Below are 25857 nucleotides of genomic sequence, written 5' to 3' on the forward strand. Positions count from 1 at the left end.
TTTGTTCACTAACTTCTCGAATTGTTTTTCTGCCCAAAAGAAATGCCATGACAACCAGGACAAGGCTAAGACACATCACTTGTGTTCTCGGCTTAATAGATACAAACAAAATAAAGACATTGAGAAATAAACACCAGAGCTGTGGTTCAGGCCTTGTCTGGTGTGTTGAAAATTTCATCCCGTCTCAACCTGCCCCCTACTTATTGTACAAAGAATGAATTCAAGTACTGGTTGGCACTTTACAAGAGTGCAAAGCAGCTCTCTGGTTGGCTTAGTTGGTAGAGCATTGGACTCTGACTTGCAGGGTTGTTGGTTCATGTCCCACCAGTGGTAAGTCCTCATTTTCAAAAATATTATTTAATTTACCTTTGAATCCAGTTTGTCACAATTAAACTCATCACAATTACTCATCACAATTTATCCCCAGGTCCACATCACAAAATGTAATAATGTGTTTCATGAAGCAGGAGTGTCAGCTGGTTGAGTGGCTCTGTTGGTAGAGCAGGAGACTCTGAGTTGCAGGTTAGTGAGTTCAAACCTTATGTTAGGGATATGTGTTTTCATTTCATTTTCTAAGACTTTGCCCTTTTTTGATAGACTCTGTTTTATAAAATGGGACGGTGTGTGGTCTCAAACATAATAATATAAAGAGGTTGCTATAAGACCTTATATGCGAGGTAAGACTCAAGCATGGATCCAAGTGGTTAGGTGGGCTAGTTCGCTAGCATGCTATGCATTTCACCTTAGGAGTACTGGGTTCGAATCCAGCTAAATTCTTCCTTCATTTTCCAAGAATTGGTTAATTGACCTTATAGTCAGTGTGAAACACAGCTTTTCCTGTGGGAGCTGGTGGTGCAGTGGGCTAATCCCATGGCCTGCTCTCCCTGAAGATGGCGGTTCAAATCCAGCTTGTGGAGGTGAGTTCCTGAAGGTGAGTAATGATGTTGATTGTGTTTCCACAGGTGGAGGAGGAGAAGACCTGCCTTGCAGAGAGGGGAGGAAGAAGAAGAGGTAGGAGAGGATAGAAAGGGGGGGGGTCTGGCCCCCCCAGCAGGGAGGAGACAGGAAGGTGGGTGTGTTGCGATTTGAGAGAAAAGAGATGAAGGCTAATATTTTTAACTTAGCATTGTACTATTAAAAATGTGAGACAAATAAAGCTCTTCTCTCAGGCAGCAACACACCCACCTTCCAGTCTCCTCCCTGCTGGGGGGGCCAGACCCCCCCCCCCCTTTCTATCCTCTCCTACCTCCTCACCTTCTTCTTCCTCCCCTCTCTGCAAGGCAGGTCTTCTCCTCCTCCACCTGTGGAAACACAATCAACATCATTACTTACCTTCAGGAACTCACCTCCACGAGCTGGATTTGAACCACCATCTTCAGGGAGAGCAGACCATGGGATTAGCCCACTGCACCACCAGCTCCCACAGGAAAAGCTGTGTTTCACACTGACTATAAGGTCAATTAACCAATTCTTGGAAAATGAAGGAAGAATTTAGCTGGATTCGAACCCAGTACTGCTAAGGTGAAAAGCATAGCATGCTAGCGAAATAGCCCACTGCACCATCTGGCTCCTAGTGATAGCTGATCTGTTCAAATCTGCCTTTGTAACTTATGAATGCAACGGACTGAAAAAAAAAAGATATTCAGCTGCCATGGTTTTGACAAAATGTTGACTTCCAGTTTTGTCTTAAGTCTGTTTCGATGGGTTGCATTTTAGACGGCGGATACAGAAACAGTCAGGACAGTTTTCATGCCTTCTCTGCATGAAGCACACTCTTTGACTTTTCAGCAGAATCTCTGCATGCTGTACAGAAGTTGGGTGCCACACTCAGTGTGCCCAGCATACACTATACTATCATTGTGCGCTGGAAGTATAGACTGTTTTTGCAAGGGTGTGTAAAAGGTTCTCTCCCTGTCCAGAAGAGCAGGCTCAGCAGTTTTAGTTGGCTCTGATCCTGTTGTTAGTGGCCTGGCTTCCCTCTCTCCCAGTTCCTCTCTGGGACTCCAGGGATACTGATACAGACAGCACTTGTTAATGATTAGGGTTTGATTACAATTCACTCCGAGTTCACTTGGGGTTTCGTTTCCTTTGCAGAGAGATCAGGTTCCATATAAGCCTGCCTGGGGTCCGGTCTGTCGCCAAACCAGACCAGATGAAAACTGCACCTATGCAAGGGACTGTCTCTGTTTCACTGGACCAGCTCTGGTTTTTAATTCATTTTGAGTCTTGATACGAAAGCGCAACATGCAGGAACTGTCTTATTTTAGATTTTTTAAATGTATAACGGTACTACCAGATACAATATTTGCAGTAGAAACGTGTAGACCCTGTTATTAAAACCCATCTGAGAACTGCAGGATGGATTTCAGCAGGATCATTATTATCTACAGCATGCGTTGCTGCTGGTAGAAGCACATAATCAACCCCAGAGCTTGCAGAGGAGCTTGTGGTGTATTGATGGGGAGTCTCTGTGAGTGTGTGGCTATAAAACACAACCACAGAAATCATCTGGAACATTACTGAAAACAAAGCACGCTGCAGCGGATTTGTGCTGACTCTGATGAGCTAGCTGTGCATAACACAGGGCACAGGAGTTCACCAATAATAATATTATGAATCAACAATACATAAATCAAGAAGATTATACAGCATTGTATTTCATTTTATTGAGTTAGTTATTAATGGCATGTTTATAAAATGACATTCGTCATGAGCACTTTTTTCATCAGAAAAGGAGAAACACACCCAATAAAGTTACCGAACAACTAAGAATCTGAACTTATGAACTTGTAAGTGTTTCTTATTCATTTTAGAATCGTAAAAGGTGTTTGTCTTCTTTCCTTTCAGATATAAATTGTGCCAATGATGATTTTGAGTAAATAGTTTTGAGACTCAAGCGTATGTACAGTGTAACATGTTGGCTTACACACGGTCCCATCGATTCCTGCACACACCACAGTGCTGCTGCTGATGTCACTGCAGCCTCTAGGGTCTGACGCACTCGATGGGGTCCTGGGAGTCAGGGAGCAGGTTGCAGTTGAAGGGCCAGGCCACGTGCAGCACTTCCAGGGAGGGCTTGCACTGCTGCTCCGCAGACTGGCACACCGAGCGGCAGGGCTGCAGCACCCCCCCGTCGCCCGTGCACTTGGGCACGAAGATGCTGCAGGTGAGCAAGTGCAGGTAGCGGTAGCATGGCAGCTCCATCAGCACCTGAGAGCGAGGGAGGAGCGATCAGGCAGGACTCGAGCACAGGCTTAGAAGAGGGCAGCCTTTTAAAAGCACCGGAGTACAGCTTCTGATCAATACATCATTAAATAGCACTGCGTGGGGTGGATATTTTGAACACGGTGATGTAGAAAGAGAGTGTACACAGGCAATGCCCCCCAGCCTCTCTGTGCCCCTGCCTGTGCACTGGACTAACCTGGTAGTGCTGCAGGATCGAGGCGGCTCCGCTCTGGGTAGGAATGCTCAGCCAGATGTTGGGGAAGGAGGTCTGGTTGTAGCTCAGTCCCAGGCACATCTCCACCGCGATCGGCTCACAGGAGGACCCTGCAGGGGACAGGATGGACAGGGAGGGACAGTGTCAGACAATCTGCATGGCAATACCCTGTGCTAACCTGCTCTGCAGTGTGTAGGGTCTGCTAGCTAACAGTGCATGACTGATTCATGGTCTGGTGGCAGCTCTGATACAGATGGTGTAAACTGTGCTCTGCGCAGAGGGCAGTAAAGCGGTGAATGAACTTCCCGTACTGAAGGGGGGGAAGGTGGCGTTCTCACAGCCGATCTCGTCGCTGCCGTCCGAGCAGTCATTCCACCCGTCACACACCCACTCTGGCTCCTGGCACTCCCCGTTCAGACACAGGAACTCGGCTGGGCTGCATGTCCCTGACAGAGAAGAATTAGAGATGAGAGACTGGGAGGGAGGGAGGCAGCGGGGTCTGGTGGTTACAGCTGAGGGCAGCGTGGATTAGTGTGGGAAACTCACTTTCAGTGGCGTTGATGGCTTTATACGTGGCGTAGAACCCACTATCTGACACGCCTTCGTCTGCGACAAACAGCACGGTCATCACGTGACGGGAGGAGATGAGGGCGGGAGGGATCTGGGTTCCACAGTACCTGCAATCAATCATTTCATAATTTAAGTGTGCAGTGTGTAGTGTGCAGTGTGTAGTGTACAGTGTGTAGTGTGCAGTGTGTAATGCACAGCCGGTGCCCTCCTTACCTGCCCATCACACTGGGATTGCTAGTCCCGGCGCTGTCGTGGACCTCCACAAAGTCGTAGTCACAAATATCCTGCGTCTCCAAGCTGAAGTTGTGGAAGGTCAGCTGGATCACATGACCTTGAGACACAGAGATCTGCCAAAGACACAGCTGGGGAGGGGAGAGGAGAGGAGAGGAGAGAAGAGGGGAGGGGAGGTGAGGACGAGAAAGCAGGAGGTAGGATCAAGCAGCATCAATACAAAGTTTATACCTGTTATATTAAAAAAAAGCAACGCCACACATATTAAAGTGGAGGTGCAGTAATCTAACCCATTCGAATACAGTGCATACTACTGGACTGAAAGCCCTACCTGCTGGTGAGGGTAGGGTTTGGGGTGGTTGGGGCTGAGCAGAGTCCCCTCATCTTCTGTCAGGGAACCCCCGCACTCTATGGAGAGAAACAATTGAGAAAATTCACACTTTCCCTTTAGGATGCAATTTCAACACTGGCCACCTGGTGGCACTGTGTGCTATCCAAAAACAACATATAATTTATATTATTATTATTATTACTACAACAACAACAATAATAATAATATTTTTAATAAAGATGTGCTGCTCTTTCCCCCCCCCCCCTCCAGGGGTCACGACCTCTCACCTTTGTGCTTGTGGCTGCAGTTTGATTCGTCGCTCCTGTCTAGGCAGTCAGGGAAGCCATCACAGAGAAGACCAGTAAGCAAGCAGCGCCCACCATCACAGAAATGCTCCTCCCGGCCACAGCTCTCTGAGAGAACGGAACAGCACTTTAAAAGCAGAAAACAGAGCTGTCTGCACTTGGGGGGGCAACAGCAGACCTGAGAGAGAAGGGAGCTGCACAGAGTCACGTTGCTGCTCCTAGCTTTGCAGAGTTCGATAGTTTCAACCCGGAAATCCACTGGGCATAACGCTGGCTCTTTTACCAAGTGACCAAAGCGCACGGCTCTTGAGTTACGTACTGTGGTTGGGCGCGATGGCGTGGTAATGCGCGGTGAAGCCGCTGCTTGCCACACTGCTGTCCGATTTGAAGGTCACCCACATCCGGCTGGTGTTGGTGTTGAAGGTAGGGGGCGCCACATTGCCACAAAATCTAACAAGAAGGGAAAGTACAGGATAGTACATTAGCTCTGCCCTTTGGAAAGTTTCGGTGAATTTGCACAGTCATTTTGAAATGGTTATACTACGCATAGTTTACCACGGTTTGCCTTACCTCTCTGTGTTTTAAAATGCTCGTCTAGGCTTTACTATGCTTTATTACAATTTGCTTTGATTGTAGTAAACTTGGGCAGGGGAATAAGCAGCCCCCGGTCCCCAGTGGACCTCACCTGCCGAGGAAGCTGTCCTTGCTGTTCTCTCCTCCCTCCTCACGCAGCTCCAGCCAGTCGAAGCTGTCCTTGCTGTTCTCTCCTCCCTCCTCACGCAGCTCCAGCCAGTCGAAGGTGCAGGGCGCCTGCCCCTCCACGGAGAACGAGGTGACCTGCAGCTGGAGGACAGCTTCGGGGCGTACTTGGATCAGCCACACGCACAGGGCGTCAGGGGGGTAGTTAGCAGGGTGATTCGGGGAGCTGAAGGAGCCTTCCTCGTCTTGCAGGACCCCCCCACATACTGCAGGATACAAACACAGGAGACCCTGCCTCTGAGGTCGCCTCAGTGTAAAGACCACCCACCAATGACTTCTTACTGATTTGCTCCTACACTCAGTGTAAAGAGTCACTATTAAGGCCACCCTGCATTCAGTATTACAGCCACCATCTGCAGTGCCTATCCAGGAAGGTTAAACGTGGTTATGAATTCTGCTGCCCGGGTCTTGATTCATACTGGCTCTAGAGATTATGTTACACAGGTCGAAACATATCAGGGACTCCTCACTGGTGCCAATTTTAAAATCTTGATTAAAAAGCTGTTTGCTTGACAAGGCTTTGTCCAGGGTTTTGAGGTGTTACTAGAAAGTGCTTTATAGATCCCCATTGTATTGTATTGCAAACTGTTAAATGAATTGTCTGTTTGCATAGAAGCATACGAGTTTACACCTGGCTAATTCCTAACGATGTCTTCAGTAGTGGGAGTTTGACTGGATATATTCTGAATCTCCCTTGGCACGCTGTGGAAGAAACTCCACACTGTGTGTTTCAGTTTAAACTCACCAGGCGATGAGGTGGAGCCCCCTGGTGGTTCCTCCAGGTCAGTGCTGCTGGCTGGGGCTGTCGTACCCCACCTGTCGATTACAGCCCCCCCTGGGGTTCCAAAAGGCGATCCGCTGTCCTCCTTCTGCAGGGGGGTCTGGGTGTCGCCAACCAGGGGCTGTTTGTACTTCAACTCTGGAACGAGAAGAAACATTACAGCACATGGCCACCGGTGGCGCTGTGTGTTATAGAACAAAACATTAGAACTGAATTCAGAGCATCAATAAATGGGTTATAAAGGATGCTATTAATAACATTATGCATATGGAATGTATAATGTTATTAACAGCACTATTATGTTATTAATTGCATTATTAGAATGTTATAATTCGTATAATTAAATAGATCATGACATTAAGCTTCACACTACTAATGTGCCATTAAACTGCTATATTGTAATAAACTCGTTAATATCTCAAAAATGGTTCTACATTTCTAGATGCTGCAAATGCATTTTAGTGCTGTAATTCCCAGTGTGGGTGTGTTTGGTTGTGGGTATGTTTGGCCTGGCTCTTTGTCTAAGCTGGACTCTGTACTCACGGATGAAGAAGACGATGAGGGCGAGCCCCACAGCCAGAGTAAGGGTCAGCACAGACGCAGTGAGGACCAGCCCCCGCGACAGACCCCAGCACTGTCTAGGGGACAGGCTCCGAATAGCGAGATCTGCAACACAAGCACACACGCACACCACAGGGAGAGTCTGCAGAGTTTCTATTCACCTTGTGTTTCAGTCATTAGTTAGAATTGCAGACAGCTTACCGGCTTCTCTCTGCGGCAGTCCGATCGTCTCGAATTTCTGCTCTTCGGCTGTCTCCTTGGTCCCTTCGTTTTCTCTCTCTGGTTCGAAAGCAGGGTTACAGAATTCTGTCTAATAAGGGTTATAACAACAGGCTCGTCACCGCGGTCAAATCTTGATAAAAACACCACCAGGCCACCAGGTGGCACTGTGTTCTATGCAAAGTGAATGCAAATTTGTGTGCTAAAATAGCCCCAAGAGGTAATATTAAAATCAATGCCAGTTTTGCAAAGTGATGAGCCAGGCAAGCAGAAACACAACTGTAGCGTGGTTTCTGGATTTACTGATTGCTGGGGACAATTCATCAATAATAATAATATCGAAATTACACAACTCCCAGAAAAACTGATCTAAAAATCAGAAACAGGGATGATTAAGAAAAACACACAAACTCAACGGCAGTCATTTCATCACTGCACATTAAACCCTGGCTCTCCAGATCACGTGCCATACTGTTCCGCATCGTCCTCACCTTAGAGCTGTCCAGACGGCTTCGGTCAACAGTAATCTCAAAGAAGTCTGTCATCGTGAAGCACGGGTGACCCAGGCAAGGGGCTGCAAACCTGGGCATCCCAGAGAGAGACCCCACCCTGCTCCAGCACCCTCGAGGCTGGTCACAAAAAAGAGCTCCGGTGATCCTTGCAATCCCCGAGATGTATATTATTTCTTTAAAAAAAAAAAAAAAAAAAAAAAAACCGTTGGAAAAGATCCTCTGATTTTAAAGTCCGAGAAAAATTCTGCCCCAAAGTTTCAAACAGCTCCTGCTTCTTCGAACCCCCTTTTCTACCGAGTCCCACTATACTTTATTAATATTTAGCAGGTGCTTTTAATAGTTAAAAGCCAGTTCTTGGTGTCTGAAGCAATGTTTCTGGGTAACAGAGAGTTTTTTCAGAGCTCCCCGGTGCAGGACAGAACTCTTTTCAGAGCAATGTTTAGCGGCGCGCAGTGCCTGGGATTAAACCCCTTTAATAAATCCGAATCACCTGAGGGGGGTGTTGAGGGTGGGAGCTCTGACACGTCACGGTCACAGAGACAGGGGAATGTGCAGGACTGGGTTAACCCTGTACACGCTGCTCTGATAAACTGACACACAAGTGCAGTAACATTAGTAGACATGTATAAATATTCTGTGAAAAAAGGAGTCTTCGTTAGCCAGCGATCGCAGTTAATAAACTCCTGTTCACAGCAAACTGACCCGACCTGGTATAATTTCACCGTGCTTTTCCTCTGCTGAATCGCGCTTTAACAAGTGGCTGAAGCTGTTTTGCTGCAAGTCTCTACAGGTCCTGTTGGACTTCGGCCAGACTCCCCGGTTCGTTTCTTTACACTCGAATCTGTTCTGATATTATAAATCCCAGTGTAAAAACATGATAGCGGTGTCGTTCGCCTAACCAGTGAACCAGTCATGCGATGCACAGCCGTTCTACGCAAAAGTGTGCGCCACATACCACGGGTTTTTAAAAAACGTTTTTCCCCCCCCACCTCTTGTATAAGCAGGGTCTATCTTTACGGCGTGGGGACCGCGGTGTTGGCAGCAATGTGTCACGGGATTGAATGAGAAAATGAACACAAACAAAGCGGTCACTCAGGAGTGTTTATTCAAAAGAAGTCCGTTTAAAACAGTCTCAGTTTTACAAGGAATAGAAATTAATACACATTTCTAGTGAGTGTGGGGGGAACAAGCGCCTCCCTCAACAATTATTATACAATATATATTTATATATTATGTACACACTCACTTGTACAGCCCCGTCTGTACTGTAATGCATCCTCACACACACACACACGCACACATATATATATATAGTCCTAGTCTAGTACAAAATCTTTTCCCTGCTTACATAGTAAACATTTCTTTTTTCCAGTGCGTTAAATCGTTAACATTTCACATTCTTCATTGAGCAAGCTAAACAGTATTAATACAGCATTGCAGAATACCCCGTTCAAGCACTTTTAAAAGTATCACAAGACCATTACAAGTGCAATGCGTCATCTCTTTTCAGGTTTGTGTTTTAAGCGGAGGATGCTTTGGACGACGCTGTCACAATGTATTACACTCTGCGGTCTTGAGTTAAGTGCGTTCTCACATTCCACCAGCAGGGGCCCCCCTATTGCGTCAAGGAATTAGAAGCGCTCTCCGATCTGTGTTCAATATTTTTTCTGCACTGCTGCAGTGAAAGAGAATTCCCTGCACACAGCAAAACAGCCAGTTGACTTTGGAGAAAGGACCCAAGAACATGACAGCTGGGGTGCTCACAAAGCATGCCTGTCTAAAATGAGAGCGCTTACTTTATATCCACTACGATTTAAAAACTGTATTATTACGGACTGCATTAAATAAAATCCCTAATATGAACAGTGCGTGTTTTAGGGTTAGCGATACTGTAGGGCGACCGGCTTGGGAGTTCTCACATATAAAAGCTTCCAGTATTTCTCTAGTGTTTGTCTTGCAAGTGTGTCTGCTGATTGGTTATCCTGGGATTCCAGTAAATGGTTCTGTATCCCAGCACTTCTGACAGGTTAGTGTGAGGTCTTACTATCCATACAATCACACTGATGAGCGCCCGGGCTTCGTGTGTGTATTAAACCGTGTTCCTACACTCTCCACACAACCTTCACATTACACTTTATTTTATTTTCTATCCTAATGCTTGGCTTGTATTTCCCTGGCCAGGGACCAGAACAGTATTTCCAATATCTAATTGGAAGGCCCCATTATCCAACAGTAACATCTTTTCAAATGCTGGTGCCAGAAAATGAACGGCTCACTTTCCTTCTAACTTCAAGAGCTAGTAAACATTTAGAAGCACTACTAAACCCAAAGCAAGCTGGGTGGATACCCCAGTGCAGTCCAGTGAAACACATCACACTGGAGCAGACACTGACTGACAGCACGCAGCCCCAAACACTCAGACTCCAACACTGCAGCGATTCCACACTCAAGCAGGCAGGCTGCTCCACTCAAGGCACCTTTCTATGAGAAAAACTAGAACGAGCTAGCGAGTGAATGACATGACAGCTGTACCACAGCCTAACCGTGCAGCACAGTAACACACAGTCCTGGCTCGTCTCTATGGACAACACTGCCAGAATAGCAGAGCTGTCATTTCAATTGTGTTCTAAAGATGAATGGTACAAATGTAGTTTAAGGATCACTTATAAACCATTAATATCTATAAATGTGTTAGAAGGGATGTTGTAAATTGTACATAATAGGATACAGAAATAGTGTTTAAGAGCACTTATTAAAAACCTTATATATACTTTCTAACACTGGTCATGTCTTTAAAACACAATGGTAACAAACTGTAACTCTCTTAACACATTTATAGATTTTATAAATGGTTCTTAAACTACCAGATTAATAAGGCGATTACTACCATCAAAATCGAAGAATCACATTCAATTTAATTTGCCTTTTTTAAAAATTTATTTTGCATTCAAGACAGCAGTTATGTTTTTTTTCAAAAATATTTTTTTCAGACTTAAAAGGGGTGATGTATCTTGTGCTTTCTATTTACAGTTCACAATAAATTAATGTTTTTTAAACAAAATGTATTAACGTAATTTCTCAAAACTCTTAACTGACATTTTTTTTTAAGAACCAATAGGAAGTCATCTTACAATAATGCATCATCTGTTCCTATCGCACACGCTCCAATCAAAAAATAACTTTAGGTGAACAAAAACTGTCAATTCTGTCTTCAGAGCTGTGAATAAGCGATTCCTCAGTGCTGTGCTGTGTGTGGTCTGACCAAACCCAGCATGTACAGGTGGTGCATGTTTTCCTCATCTAGTAATTATGGACAGGTTTTTAGAGCTTTGTGGATCTCTGGAAAAGGTAACTAAAGGGCAGGGGCATTTAGCAATGTGGTTCTGGGGTCACGCTAGAAGGTAACATGCAAGCACACACACACGACTGTTAAGCGTCTCTGCCTGTCTGTTCCGAGGTTGCGTGCAAGGTGAGTTTTTTATTTTTTGCAATACATTTGATTTCCTCTTTTTCTCTTCTACACAGCGATCCCAAAACCATTAGGTTCTTATGTTTGTGCTTAGAGACTAGGGGAGGGGAGTCTGGTGGCTGTGTAGTCCAGTGGTTAAAGAAAAGGGCTTGTAACCAGGAGGTCCCTGGTTCAAATCCCACCTCAGCCACTGACTAACTGTGTGACCCTGAGAAAGTCACTGAACCTCCTTGTGCTCCGTCTTATCGGGTGTGAGGTTGTAAGTGACTGTGCAGCTGATGCATAGTTCACACACCCTAGTCTCTGTAAGTCGCCTTGGATAAAGGCGTCTGCTAAATAAACAAATAATAATAATAATAATGGGAGGTGGAACTACACCAGCACTATACTGCAGACTGCCCTGCGCAGCAAGCCAAAGTCTTCGGCTCAGAATCACTTATTTATAGAAAGAGAAACACATGACAGTCGTTTCTTGCTTAACAACAAATGACAAACGGCGTTGGTGGATAAAGACATGCTATATTTAAACAAGGTATGAATCAGACGTTGTATTTGTTGCCAGTAGTTTCTTAGTGGCTCAACAAACAATCTGACAAGGTTCAGACCAAGAAACTCTGCACAGTACAGTGAACAGGAGAACCTTCATTCACAGCTTTCAGTTTCATTTTCAGATGCCTAATCGCAAATTTAAAAAAAAAAAACTTCAACACACACACTCCAGACACACGCTACCCACCCCCCCTCTCCTCCAAACCCCCAAACTGATAAACTGGTTAAAAAGGGACAGAGAGAGAGAGAAGGCCCCCCCCTGTGTCACTACATCTTCAGTGGCCCGAAGGCTTGCCTACATAGAGGTCCATGACATTCACAGTAATGATGCACTAAAAAGACGCAGGGAGAAACTTTATTTGACGCTGAAAAAAAAAAAAAAAAGTCTTTGAGATGATCAGAAATCGCAGGTTGAGCAAGAGTGTGATAAGAGAGAGCTGCTGCTGTGCATAGTGTGGAAGGCTGGACTGGTTCCACTGTTCCCCTGCCACTCCAGAGCAGCCCTGGGGAAAGCTGCTGCTGCTGCTGCTGCGCGCCAAGGACATGTAAAGACATCCTTCAAAACAGCACTCTGTGCAAAAACAAAGCCAAAACTCTCTTTGCAAATGCTGGTATGGACGGGTTCTTGAACGAGGTTGGACGGATTGTCCGGTTTTCTGTCCCTCTGTTCTCAGATTGCCTTACAAACGCAGCGTCTCGTTTCTAACTGTTGCTTCCCGGTCGATTCCTCCTCCTCCTCCTCCTCCTCCTTCCCAGATAAACAGCACTGCCCGACGCCTCGGTCCTGTGCTTCAAACCCTGCCGGCTGTCTGGCAAGTCCAGGAAAGTCAGCTCCACCGCTCGTTTTTTCACCTCGTTTGTTAGTTTGTGGTTGTTTTTCAGTCCCTGCTACTCACACGTGAGTGATACTCTACCTCATTATTATTATTATTCAGTTTTCTTCCCCTCTTTCTTGGGCTGTGCAGAAGCAAGGGGTTACATTCGAGAGGAGGGGTTCGAGAGTTCGTAAAACAGCACATAGGCGTCGCTCGTCCGGACTTGGCTGGAGGACATTGGCGTTACTCTGTGGGAAAGGAAAAAGAGGGGCAAGCGTCAGGATCAGAGCACAAGGACAACAGCTCACCATTACGGGAAAGGCGATTGGGCGACGGGGTGTTCTAACTGTTCTAAGGGTGTTCTCACCCTTGAGGTGATTAATAACACAAAAGGGGATGTGGACAGATTCTGACTCCTCCATTTTGTGTGTATGTGTGTGTGTGTGTGGCGGATAGCAGTGAAGGGAGGTGAGTGAAAGAGAACTAGAGAAAGAGGGAGAACAAGAATGAGAAACAGAATGAAAGAGGGAGGGTGAGGGAACAAGAGAGCGAGAGAGAGAGAGCGAGAGAGCACTTTAATGAATTGTGCAGATGTAAGCAGCTCACTGGCTGGCTTTGTTCCACAGCGCAGGATCAAAGCTCTTTATTCTCAATCCCTTTTCAATTTAAATCTTTGAGATTACTGCTCTCTGCCTGATTGCGCTCCTGTTGCGCACGTGGACAAGGCTTAATCTCACAGCACGAGAGAGAGAGAGAGAGAGAGAGAGAGAGAGAGAGAGCAAGCTGTGTGTGTGTGTTTCTGCATGCATGTGTCATGGATGTTACCTTACCGGGAGTCGTTGAAGGTGCTCCACTCTCCCGAGGCAGGGCTCCGGCAGTACGCTGTGTAGTGGCCGCCCATGGTGGTGCCTGAGTGATTGGAGACTGCGTACAGGTTATAGACGGCATGGACTGTGGAGCGAGACAGAGGGAGAGGCAAGGTCAGAGTTTTCATTTAAGAGGTCATTACACAGCTGGCTGGGATGCCACTGTAACTGCACTAGAGATCAGCTGTACAATGGTGCTGCTGCTTCTCCCTGGTGCATCACCACTCCATGGGTTTGGAGATCAAACTTACTCCGGAAGGACTGTTAATTAAAAAACAAGTGATGTATTCTCAGCAAAAAGATTAGCTTTGTGCAGATGTTTTTGCACACTGCATCCCCACAGGAGCCTGGTGTGAAATACCCTGCATACTCACTGCTGTTCTCAGAGGCAAACTCCCGCAAGTCCAGATCCTTCAGGGGGAAATTAACAAACGTTGACAGCTTGCTCGTTCTGATCCTGGCCTCGGAGAAGCGTTTGAGATCTGAGGAGATCTAAGAGTCAAGGAAACCTACAGCCTGAGATGCTGCTACTGCTATTAGTAATGATGAAGGCTGTTTGAGATCTGAAGAGGTCTAAGAGTCAAGGAAACCTACAGCCTGAGATGCTGCTACTGCTATTAGTAATGATGAAGGCTGTTTGAGATCTGAGGAGGTCTAAGAGTTAAGGAAACCTACAGCCTGAGATGCTGCTACTGCTATTAGTAATGATGAAGGCTGTTTGAGATCTGAAGAGGTCTAAGAGTCAAGGAAACCCGCAGCCTGAGATGCTGCTACTGCTATTAGTAATGATGAAGGCTGTTTGAGATCTGAGGAGGTCTACGAGTCAACGAGATGCACACACACAAGGTAAGTCCGGTTTCTCAGAAAGGATACGAAGCACCAAGATCTTGGGTAATTTCTGGATGGTGAACTTCTTCGTGCATTTCCTTCTTGCTTTACACCTGTAGCATGTCTGAAAGAAAACAAAAACAAAGTCAAACTACCGAAACACAGCAAACTTAATAACCATGAAACGAGACACACTTATCGGGCCCCTACCGGCTTCTCGTCTCCGTCCAGCACATCCTCTTTGGTGAAGAGTCTCATGCAGTCCATCAGGCTCACCTCTCCGTAACCTTTCTGCAAGGGGGTCAAAGGGGAAGGTTAATGTTGCACAGGGCACAATCCAACAATTCATTTTACAAAAATATTTCACAAAATAGTATGCCACTGTTTAGCTGGCTGTGTACTCTTGCTTTAAAAAGGGGATACAGTTTAAATACATCTCAGGTTAGACCGATGGGATACCCTTTCCTCTTTAGATCTGTGAGACCCCATAGCTTACTCTTCTTGCAGAAAGAGGCTCTAAACATAATGCATATAATACAGTTTCTCTATAATAACCCATAAACTGGAGCTGGGTAACTCTGTGCTTCTAGTTACCTTGGCGATGGGCAGGGAGAGGTCCCAGAAGGGGTCGAAGACGGTGGAGCAGTAACCACACTCGCTGCACGTCAGAGAGCTCTTCAGCTGTCCCACAAACAGATCTGCAGAGCAGCGAGAGAGAGGGGCGTGTTAACAAAAACGCAGCCTGCATTTAAAATACCAGAGCGCCGCACTGCACACTGCCAGACATCTCAGCTAAATGCCAGCTTAGTACGGCAGGCACTCAGCACTTCAATTAATGTCAACTGCTTGCAGCTTCAGACAGGCCAAAGAAGTCGATGTGTTCACTTTGTACGAGAGAACAGTGAGAGTGTGTGTTTTAGTGTATTGATGTACATTCTAGTCCCCTGATCAATGACATGCTTGTAACATTAACACTACCCCGTTACACTGCTTTCAGGTAACGTACTCACCTACGACTCGGCTGTCTTCCCTCTCTAGATATTTCTTCCACATTCTTTTCCCTTTCTCGTCATCCCTGCATACGGGAAGAAAATAAACGCACGTCAGAGATTGGACACCTTAGAGAAGCACACTGAGGTATACAGTGTTCTAGAGAATATTAAAAGCATAGCAAACCATGGTCAGTAACAGGCTATCATGACAAATGGCAAACATCTTTCAAAAGTACATTGTCAGACTGATTTTCTTTAAATCAATAGGAGTCCTGGTTGGTCTGCAGCAATACAGGGATTTAATAAGCTGACAGATGAGAGCAGAGCAGGAGTAATCTCATTCCTCTGTCTGGGTAATAAGACACACTCACGGCAAGTGATCAAAATCCTCCATGATGGCTCGGGGCCGCACAGTGACCCTGTTGACCTCATTGTGGAGACCGTCCAATAAGAACCTCAGAAACTCCTGGGCATCCTGTTGGCTGGAATGGGAGAGGAAGAGGAAGTCAGCGACCAGCCTGCCGTTAAATCAATTGTCAATATTATTTCTTTATTTGTCCAGTTTGTTTAGATTCACAATCATTTATTTAACTTTGCGGACAGAAGCTTCCCCCGGAGAGCCACACAGGCTTGTTCCTGCTATATTTGCAGCAGTAGGAGGTTATAAATGACATCTTCAATATCTGTACCGATGTTTTACATGAACCACCTGCATATATATTTTCAAAACACAGAGACTTCTTTAAAATCGCCTTTTAGTTACACTTACTTGTAGCCAACAAATCTCGGGGCGTATTTCTGAATCTGTGTCTTGAATTCGGAGGGACTGACGGCTTCACTGCCAGAAGACGTCCATATCGTCTGAATCAGCTTGGAGAACTCTGCAGGGATTTAGAAAGAAGAAAACAGACAAGTTAGCAAGCAGGAAATAGGTAGCGCGTGCGCGTGTGTGCGCGCTTCTCTTAAAATGAACAGTAAGCAACACAACTTGAAGATCTCTCCGTTACTTTACAGGGTTCTGGAAGTCACCTTTGTGACTTAGAAGTACTTTAAAAGAGAAAAGCATGGAACTATAAAAAACACTCAATAGTGATTCATTTACTAATGCTGAAAATGTCTTCCTGACGTTGAAAAAAAGACAAATCACATTTTCAAAGCGTTTCCTCTGTTCCTTAAAGATATTTTTAAAAACGGTTCTAGTTTTGTAAAATGAACAGGAGTGCGGACAGATGGCCCATGTAGTCTAAAGAAGGAGGAAGCACAGTGACTTTCATTTTCAGTGACTGTAAGCGTCTGATCTTTTGGTGGATGAGGCCCCTCTCTTTTTTGAGACTCGGAGCCAGCTCCTGTCCCTTACCCTCCATGAGTGCGGAGTTCATGCGGCTGCTGTTATTGAGGTCTCGACGGTGCAGGTTCTGCAGGCAGTAATCCCGCAGCTCGCGAGTGTTGCTGAGGCACTGTAGGATTGAGTTCATGAAGCACTGGAGAGAGAGAGAGAGAGAGAGAGAAGGGGCAACAGTCACATCTTAACCCTTATGAACAATGCCTTGGCACTACTCAAAAGAAAATAGTGAAATATTTGCATGGCAATGTTCAGTTTTGCTCATGGTTGATCCATTTGCCACCAAGAGTTGAGAATAGTAAATCTCCACTTACTGGGAGTCAATGTAAGGTCTGCATTGAGATATCTGTACGTTCCACTGTGTGCAAGGGCAGCTTCACTAACATTACACACAGTGTAGGGCACAGTCTTTTTTTTTGCTTCTGTCTTTTTAAGGGGAAGTTTGGAAGAGCATGTGTGCTTAGAGACAGTGGCCTGAAGCACTGACACAGTTCAGAGTTGCTTCTGGTCAACCCCTATTTATATGTTTAAAAATAAAAAGGGGAAGTGAAATTTCTGACAACACTGGGTTTCCACATTCTGATGCTCAAAGGAAGTATGACATGCTCTTAAAAAAACAAAACAAACAAAAAAAAAACTAACTGCAAAATCATTAGTAAGTTTCCACCAACACCACAGCCTGGAAACACCCCCCCCCCACCCTCTTCAAAAGACTTTGAGCCTACAGGGTATATATTAACTGAACACACAAGCATTCAGCTGCTGCACTGAAGCTCGTGCAGGATATGAATATGCAAGACACGTCCATTACTTTTGAAGAGCTGGGGTGTGTTTAAAACCAAGATTAAACTTACTGTGTTTCCCAGGTTTCTGAGTCCGACTAGCCCCTGCGCACTCTTTGAATTCTGGAAATAAAGAAAAAGAAAAAGCATTCATTAGAGCAGAGAACGCAATGGGAAGATTTATTCCACAGCAATGCATGCGTGGCAGGGATAGTTCACCAGCAGGCAAAGGCTGCCTGGCTTTTTACTAGCGCTGCAGGGAGAAAGGTTCCCAGATTTATCACCCCATAAAGCGAGCCAACGTCATCCGGAGAACACAGGTAATAACTGGACACCACCGAGGCAAGACAGACAGTGAATAATTACAGTGACAGTCACTGGAGCAGCAGGACGGAGAACAGACGTCCCTGTGCAGGGGTGAAAATAAGGCTCATAATAATGCTAGCAGTTTCACCCGCTCCTGGTTTTACTACGTGCTTCATTAGCCACACTGTATTGGTAACAAGCCCAGGTGTGCTATTAAAATCAAAGTAAAACCAGGAATGGATCAAGCCGCTGTGAATGGGAGTCTTATAGTCTTAACAAAACTTCAGCAGGAAGACAAATGTAAAATAGCACATTAGGATTAAACATGTTGAACTTTAAAACGAAAAATACTTAATCTACCCCCAATAGGATGTTGTGTCTTTCTAAAAGACTAGAATATTAATGTGGACGAGAGTCTATTTGTGAGTATGCAGAAGAGACTCCCTATGTATAAACACAAAAGCCGACCCCAATATTTTAAACCACCTCCCTCCCATCCATCCAGTGCTGGGGTCAGGCAGAGACGGGGGCGTTGTGGGGGGTACGCTTTGGGACTTGGATCGGCTTCTGTGTGCCAGCAAATTCATTACAGTTGGTGCATTATCCCTGGATCTGAACTGCAGGAGTTAAAGGATTACAGTGCATTAACCCACAACGTCACAGAGCCCCCCCGCCACAACCTTCTTTAATAACCGTTTCTCGAAAGTGCTTCGATGTAAAAACCAGTGCTGAATACTCTCTGTGGCCAGCGACACTAATTACACAAAGAGGCATTTAGTCATTAAAACAGCTGCCATCTGCTCCGATTGTTTCATCAGGGCATTAAAAAAAAAATGTTCAATTAACTTTGGATAAAAAGAAAATCCGGAGTCCTTCAATATTCCTTTTTTTTATGGAAAAAAATCCTTATTAATTTTCTTGAGCTCCAAGCAGGGGGGCTTTGATTGTATATCCTGCCGAGAAGGTTTTCCTTGTTAAATTATTCCTTTCTCCTTTGTCAGCTTGATTACCTTACAATGCAGATGCTATTCTCAGTGCATTTAATAACCGAAAGCCAACCAAACAGGGACACGGAGCAGCGGAATTCAGAACTCAAAGCTTTGCTTTGAAGATGGTTTTAACAGCATCCTGAAATCCAGAATGAGGTGGTAGATGAGCAAATGTCTATTTATACAAGGTGTTTAATAAACTTATCCTCTGTCTGGCAAAGAGCGGGCATTAGATTACTGTACAGTTTCCATGAAAATTTCCACGACAGGTCACACCACTACAGAGCACAGGACTGATGATGCCCACAATCAAGAGAAATACGCTTTCTCTACCTGGGAGGAGAGCCAAGCAGGCAACTACAGAGAGAATCAAAGTTCACGGCTGGTTTCACACACCCCGGTTAGCACTAATCTTGGACTGCCTAATGTGAATTGTGAAATTGGGTCTGTGAAACCAGCGCATGCAGCCTTTTGATCATCAAATATGTGTGTGTGGATGTATTACGCTTTTACTGTGGTATATTGTATAAACCGTTTTAAATCTGCATCAATTGTTTAAATACTGAATAGCAGAGAACCATGGCTTTTCCAGCTGTGATCCTGGAGGCTGATAAACACATTGCAAGAAACGCTGAACTGTCTCATGGCTGCTGCGTGTCTGGTGATCTCGCAACAAAGTTCACTCCCTTACACTAGGATCCGAGCCAAGAGAGGAAACGAAAGCAACACTCCCACTTCCTTTACAAAGAAATGGATCAAGGATTGGCGAGTAGGGCAGGTCATTATTAACATTAGTATTATTATGATCTAAAATGCCCTTAAAGGAACACTCTGCGAGTACAGTGGGCATTACGCAGACAGGACAGAATGCTGCTCTGTGATGAAGCTAACTTAAATATGTAAAGGAATTTATAGGATCAGCTTTAACACTTTTGCAGAGGAGACCTAGAAAGGGTTTAACCTTTGATCCCTCCCCACCCCCTTATCCACAGCTTCTGATGTTGCCTGGTAACCACACTACAAAGTTCTACAGCAGCTTCTTGGCAGCGTTGAGTTCAATACAGATTGAGGCTTAGCTTTAAGTGGGCAGGTAGAGTAGATTGTAAACGCTACGAAGACGGGGGCTTTTTGAATGCTTTGAGATCCAGCCGTGTTGCTGCTTACTGAAAAGAGCATCTAGATTAGTGATCTCCTGAAACGACCTAAACAATACACATGCATGGGTATACCCCCACGCAGATACACACACAAGGAAAATACTTCTACCAGCGTGCTCCGTGTGCGTGTGCGTGTGTGCGACTGTCTGTGTATGCGTGCCGTTTCCACTGAGATTTTCACAAGTATCAATACAAGTCCTGCTCTGTACTGTATCTAGGGCATGATGGTCTGAAATAGCAGCCAGAGAAGCGAGTGAGACTGACAGCCCTGTAACAGATGCCCACCCCCACAGCCTGGCTCGGAGTCACAGTCTCAATAGTCTTCAAGGGTGTGTAACTTTCTCTGCTATTTTTAAATGCACTATCATTCATTATAATGCTGTTCCGCGTCAGTCTCTTACCCCAAGTGGACTCGAATGTTACTGCAATTTGTATTTTAAAACAGTGATCTGCGATATTGGCTGCTACCTGTGCATGTAAGCTGTCTCAGATCCATCATGGCTTGAACAACGTTGTGCTTCACACATTCTTCACAAGAAATGTCGAGACACGAAGAGATTTCACAAGGCAAAGAGATTTCACAAAGCTGTTAAAAGAAACTCAGATTTAAGGAGAAATGTTTCCACTAGAAGTCTTCCTCAATGCCTCCAGTCGAAATGCTCATCACCAAATGTATTCCATTTCTTAGCTGGTATAACTTAGTTCCTGAGTCAATGTAATGGTCTCAGACTGCAATATGAATTCAAGTGCCGTGCCATGAATACAGGGACTGGGAATCAGTAATTCTAAGAAGCGATGTTCAGGTCAAGGGTAATTAACTCATAGATATCATTAACTCATTGGTTCAACTCAAGAAAGAAAGATTGATGAATAGGTCAACTATGCTTCACAAAAGGCAGCCTGTTTATTCCGAGTTTGCATGATCTTTGCAAGTCAGTATTTGAGCGCACCTTTCTCCCCCCTCTCTCTCCCCCACCCCCTCTCCTGGGTTCAGAAGCATCTGGGATGAATCCAGGCAACGTCCAGTTCAGACCTGAGGAATGTGTCAGGTCCCAACCCGCAGTTAGCAGCTCTGTGTGTGGTTGCCTGTGTGGGTGGCTTGCTGCCTCTGTATGTGGTGGGGGGGTGTGGGGGGGTGTGGGTGGGGGTGGGGGGGGGGGGGGGGGACCAGGATTCTGGGAATAAGAACTAGGGGTGGAGTGCGGGTTACAATCTACACCCCCCCACCCCCAAGGTCTTGTAGAAACGTCAACGCCTATTTATATGTGAAATCTGCAATACAATACAGCTATTTGTTTGAATACATTATTTTAGGATCCAGTTTGGAAAAAAAATAATTAAAAAAAACCCTTACCAGCTATTGAACCGTTCTGTATGAAAGTGGAGGCGCGCTGTTATTGCGGTGGCTGGCTGCCAACGTCCTGTCAAGCAGAATCTCAGTGCGGGCACTCGACAGCAGGGATTATGAGACAGTAGGTCGAGAAGGCTCCTTGACCCGTTTAACTCGGTTCATGGTATAAGCCTTTCTCTCAAGTAAAATGCAGGCACAGTATTTTGTGCTGCAGAATTGGAAGCACCGTTGATAGCTCTGTGCTCATTCGTGACGAATATTATATTTAAATTATTAGTGCAATTTTTAGTACATGTTACCAGCGACAACATGGCAGCCGTAGTACAGGTTTTAATAATATGATTACACGAGACAGGCTGCAAACGAGCGAAGCAGGTGCAAACGCAATACAATGCGTGGATGCAATATTCCAAAGCGAGCTCATCTTAGACATTTCTAGAACACTTTCTATTTTTTGATAAAATAAAATGCCGGGGGTATGGCGTTGTTGCTCAACACTACCCCGTACCCGCGGGACATTACAATAAGCCTACCTTCGCTTGATTGATGAGGAGACCCACGAACGTGGAAACCAGCACCGATCCAGACACCGAGGAACTTTTCCTTCGCAGCTCCCGGTTGAAGAACGGGAACGCAGCGGCTGCGGGCTCCTCTGGTACCGTCACGGTGTACGACTGACGCAGGCTCGGCATGGCAGCTGTAATTCACAGCCCTCCGAGTTTACAGAAATTATAAATATATCAATATTAACACGGAGAGATCTACACCAGATCTCGCAAACTTCTTGACGTTCTTCGTTATTCAATTTTTTTTTGCAGAAACAAATCCTCTTTAAAATCTTTTTTTTTTAAGGAATGCAAACGTTCTTGTAAAAAAAAAAAGCTGTATATCTGTTTATTGCACTTTCAGCCCGCTACAAATCTGAAACAAAACTGTTATTTTCAATATTTTAGTCTTCTGTTTAAGTTCCTTCTTGCTTTCTTGTTTACCAGCAAAGCGTCTTGTAAAAAATATATATATACAGTATAAATAAAGCACTATCCGTTTTTTTAATCAGATTTTTATATATATATAAATAGTTTTCTTCTTGTACTTCTATCGCTCCTTCCTGGATTGTAGACGGTATTTTCCACTTTTTCTTTTTTTATTTCTTATACAAAATAATACTCGTTGCAATAAAATAAGCCCAGTGCCACTGCCCCCACCCCTCTCTCCGTCTTTCCAGCGTGAATGAGCCACGATCGCCAGTTCCACGCCCTTTACTACCTTCCACATGCCACTGACGTCACCCTCCTACCTCACACTCCAACGTCAAACCAACGAGCAGAGCGAGGGGGGAGGGCTCGGTTTGCAGACAGGGACGGGGGTAGAAAAGGGCGTTTAGGACAGTCAAAATGTGCTCGGAAACATCAGATAACAAAACGGATTTATCAAAAGCATTATTCCTTTAAAAAAAAAGAAGTTGTACTGTAGGCTACAGCGTGCTATTAAAAGTAAAGTTTGCAATTGTTCTAATGCTGTTGTAAGAAAAACAAAAGTGCCCTCGTAGCGTGTGGTGGTGTCTGTGTTCTAGGCTCCCCACGCCTAGTCATACGAGCCCTGCAGCTGGTAGCGACTTGAGAAACGCTTTATACTTGAAGCAGCTGAACCGGCACTCGCACTCAATAGGTATCTTGTATAAATCAGAACGTCATCCTGGTATCCTATAGGATGCACTGAAATTTAGACAAATCCTTAGCAGAACTGTTGGGGGGGATTTCTCAAACAACACTTTTTTAAATTGTATATATATATTTTTTTAAGACACCATGGGATGCTCAGAAAGAAAGCACATATTACTGAGTCACCTTAAAACAGCAAGCACTGTATTAGTAAGATTGCATTTTATAAATGGTACGTCCTCTCCTATGCAGGCACACAATCAACAACTGCCTGCTGGGCTCAGGGTTATTATAGAACTCAATCATGAGCTCATATTTCTATTGCCATGCTGGTCCTCCTATGGATCTACTAATCTGATTCATTTTAATGGTATGAGCCACAGAATAAGGTTCCTTTCAACACCTTCACACAGGCACATTGGGGGTCTTGTGGGTAAGCTTGCAAAGTATAGCACCCCCCCCCCCCCATCTCGGACAGTGTGGTTATATAAATAAAATCTTTCCTTTGCGAAATGATGCCACTTTGCTGTGAACCTTACAAATTAATTAAAAATATCCTTCCAAACTGTAACATCTGCTAACGACGTGAGATATCTGATGTACAGTATACACAATCAGCCACCTCACACACACACGCACACGTCATCGGAAACTTTGTGATTATATAAATAAAATCTTTCCTTTGTGAAATGATGTCGCTTTGCACTCAGTCTCCGGGTGGATTACCAGCCTTTAACAACAAGCGATGTGCGCAGAGAAGCTGGGTGTGACCTTGCATTGCCACGAGAGGGTTCAGACAGAGAGCTGCTTTCCCAGACCTCTCTCAATGTACAGTTACTGGGATGAAACAATCCTGCCGTGGGTTTAATGACTGTAACAAGGGCAGTAGTACGGCTGGAACAGCACATTGACTCCCCATTGCCTCCTGTGCTTGTTTTCACCAGGAAGATGGCATCTGCATGTATTGTGTTCATTAAATTGCTGTCAGTAAAAGCTGTTATCAACAGTTCTTCCAGGCTCGCTGATCTGACCGTTCTGCTCTCCGCAGGAATCCTCGTTGAAACCCATTACTGGAGATGATGAAATGAAAGGTCATCCGCCAGGTCACCAGGCCACTGCAGAAGGCACTGGCAGCCCAGTGGCATACGTTTTAAATGGAGGCCATCATTGACAGTTTGTGTTCGTATTTTGTTCCAAGAGGTTTAAAACAGCAGGCAGAGAAGTGAATTGAGAAACAGCACTTTTACACGGACCTGTTAACTTGTACGTAAATCACTACAGTCATCATGTTAACAAAGGAGGACTTATCAAGTACTGTGCTTGTGAAACAGTCCTCCTCATCAAACTGATAGATTGAAAGGGTTGTACCACTTGGTTATTTTTTTTTGGGGGGGGGTTCTGTAAACTTATTTTCAATATTATTTACATTAACATCTTTATTCATTATGTAGTTATATTACCAACACTCCACACATAGCACATGGAAACTTACAAGATTACACACACCGCTAGTTCGTCGACCTGTGTTCTGAAGTGTTTCTACAATCACTTTAACTCAACTGTTCAGGGCTGTATTTACTGTCCACCAGCCAGACTAAACAAGGTTGAAGGGTTCCTCGGAACTAAAAGTCATCCCTGTACACTGGAATCAATCTGAGGATATGATGATAAACTCATGACTGCCCTAATAATCTACTTCTGCTCCTCAAAGTTGAGCACCTCTTGCTTAATGATTGCTGTAGTTTACAGGTGTGACAGGCTTCTAGTTATGCACTGTACAGGTAAACTGCAGAATGTTTCAGCTGCGGAGGGCTGAAGTGCTGGCACACTGTGAAGAGGACAGCATCCTACCACACTGACCCCATTAAACCATGCAGTCAACACGGCTGCGCTGTATAAAGAAACGACTCCTTTTAAAAGGCAAGCAGAGAGTTATATGAGCTGGTCATGCAGGAAAGGGTTAAATACACTCTGAAAAGTAGCTCTGAAGTCAGATTCTTTGCCAGGGATGGGGAGCACAATGCGTAACAGGGCTAGGGTGTGTAAGGGAAGCTGCCTCCCTCCCTCAGAGGCAAGCCAGCCCAGCCTCTCCGAACTGAGCGATTGCAAACCACGTAACCATGGAAACGATTACCAGCATTTCATCAAGCAGACACATCGGAGATTCAGGGAACTAGACTGCTTACCCAGCATCGCCACTCTATTTAAACTCCCCATAAACCTGGACACACTCTGTTATTTCATACTTCTTTAAAATGTGCTCTTAGAATTAATAAAATGTAACGTATTCGCCATATAAAAACAAACGTGGGTTTTCTGGGTATCTTTGAATAATGAACGGATTAGGACCTTGACGCAGGTTAAACTGGTGGAACAAAGACCAAGAGAAAGTTCACCTGCTCTAATCTGGTAACCTTCTGTCCTGGTTCAGTATTGCTGCAGTGTCTTTGAAACAATGCCAGAGCGGGTAAAACAAGTTCAATCAGTCCTGGAGTCAGCGGAGTGAGAGAGGAGTTTCCAAGAACATGGCGTGCACACGCACCGTCTTGGCATCAGATCAACACCTCCAGCACAGAGACGCTCCCTCATGGAAGGACAAACCCTCCTTCCCTTGCACTTGTCAGATCAGGAATGTGTGCTGGTGGGTACATACCTGAAAGGACGATGTGGGATACTGGATTTCTGTTTACTGCCAAATATGCAACGAGGCAAAGAGAGAGGAACGGAATTGTTTTTGTTTTTAGCTTGATCTTTATTAAGATACTGGAGAGTATCTGTGCTTGAGAGCCCCGAATGGGATGTTTTAGTGCTTGTCATTAAGCTGCAGGGTAATGACAGCGCTGGGGGGCTGAGAATGGAGTGTGCAGACTAGTGCTCATTAATATTAAGGTGCTGTTAATGACAGCACTGGAGAGCTTTTCCCATACAAACCTAAGCCTGGTGAGTTTGTAACTCTTGTAACATCCACAGTCAACTCAGCACAGCAATCCCATTGTCAACGAAACTCTTTTCAAATGTTAAGTTTAGTATATTTCAAGAAAA

At 45.0% G+C, this 25857-nt stretch overlaps 2 protein-coding genes across 6 annotated transcripts in view; both read right to left on the reverse strand.

Annotated features, from left to right (window-relative positions):
- Window positions 1–2650: 2650 nt before the first annotated feature.
- On the reverse strand, window positions 2651–8116 carry LOC117966525 (membrane frizzled-related protein-like). 2 transcript variants are annotated; one of them, XM_034912704.2, is made up of 13 exons: window positions 7688–8116; window positions 7179–7287; window positions 6960–7082; window positions 6381–6554; window positions 5562–5841; window positions 5196–5326; window positions 4859–4984; window positions 4572–4648; window positions 4223–4371; window positions 3986–4116; window positions 3751–3885; window positions 3422–3549; window positions 2651–3210 (listed from the first exon to the last, which is right to left on the reverse strand). In XM_034912704.2, exons 1-13 carry the CDS (start codon window positions 7784–7786, stop codon window positions 2986–2988), a joined length of 1887 nt encoding a protein of 628 aa, XP_034768595.2. In that variant the 5' UTR covers window positions 7787–8116; the 3' UTR covers window positions 2651–2985. The 2 variants fall into 2 exon arrangements, with proteins under 2 accessions (XP_034768595.2, XP_058865842.1); XM_059009859.1 differs by lacking the exon at window positions 6960–7082 and having other exon boundaries at window positions 7688–8115.
- Window positions 8117–8795: 679 nt separating this feature from the next.
- The window catches only part of LOC131696554 (ubiquitin carboxyl-terminal hydrolase 2-like), a 37673-nt gene continuing 20611 nt past the window's right edge, over window positions 8796–25857 (reverse strand). For 3 of the 4 annotated variants that reach the window (XM_059009862.1, XM_059009860.1, XM_059009861.1), the window contains 11 exons: window positions 17424–17474; window positions 16585–16708; window positions 15997–16108; window positions 15599–15709; window positions 15246–15310; window positions 14830–14933; window positions 14446–14526; window positions 14281–14359; window positions 13782–13889; window positions 13372–13492; window positions 8796–12789 (listed from right to left, as the gene is read on the reverse strand). In XM_059009862.1, the coding sequence (XP_058865845.1) occupies window positions 12702–12789; window positions 13372–13492; window positions 13782–13889; window positions 14281–14359; window positions 14446–14526; window positions 14830–14933; window positions 15246–15310; window positions 15599–15709; window positions 15997–16108; window positions 16585–16708; window positions 17424–17474 (1044 nt within the window). In that variant the 3' untranslated portion in view covers window positions 8796–12701. Of the gene's footprint in view, window positions 12790–13371; window positions 13493–13781; window positions 13890–14280; window positions 14360–14445; window positions 14527–14829; window positions 14934–15245; window positions 15311–15598; window positions 15710–15996; window positions 16109–16584; window positions 16709–17423; window positions 17475–21687; window positions 22426–25857 lie in introns of those variants that run through there. The other variant, XM_059009863.1, reaches the window with a different exon arrangement.

The sequence above is a fragment of the Acipenser ruthenus genome, chromosome 39 (assembly GCF_902713425.1).
Source record: "Acipenser ruthenus chromosome 39, fAciRut3.2 maternal haplotype, whole genome shotgun sequence".
Taxonomy (NCBI): Eukaryota; Metazoa; Chordata; class Actinopteri; order Acipenseriformes; family Acipenseridae; genus Acipenser; species Acipenser ruthenus.

Coding starts and splice junctions, on each gene's coding strand:
- LOC117966525 (XM_034912704.2), bottom strand. CDS start 7,786: ATGCCCAGGTTTGCAGCCCCTTGCCTGGGTCACCCGTGCTTCACGATG. Junction 5,842..6,380: donor GGGCTCCACCTCATCGCCTG/GTGAGTTTAAAC, acceptor TGTATCCTGCAG/TATGTGGGGGGGTCCTGCAA. Junction 3,211..3,421: donor CGATCCTGCAGCACTACCAG/GTTAGTCCAGTG, acceptor CCTCGCTCTCAG/GTGCTGATGGAGCTGCCATG.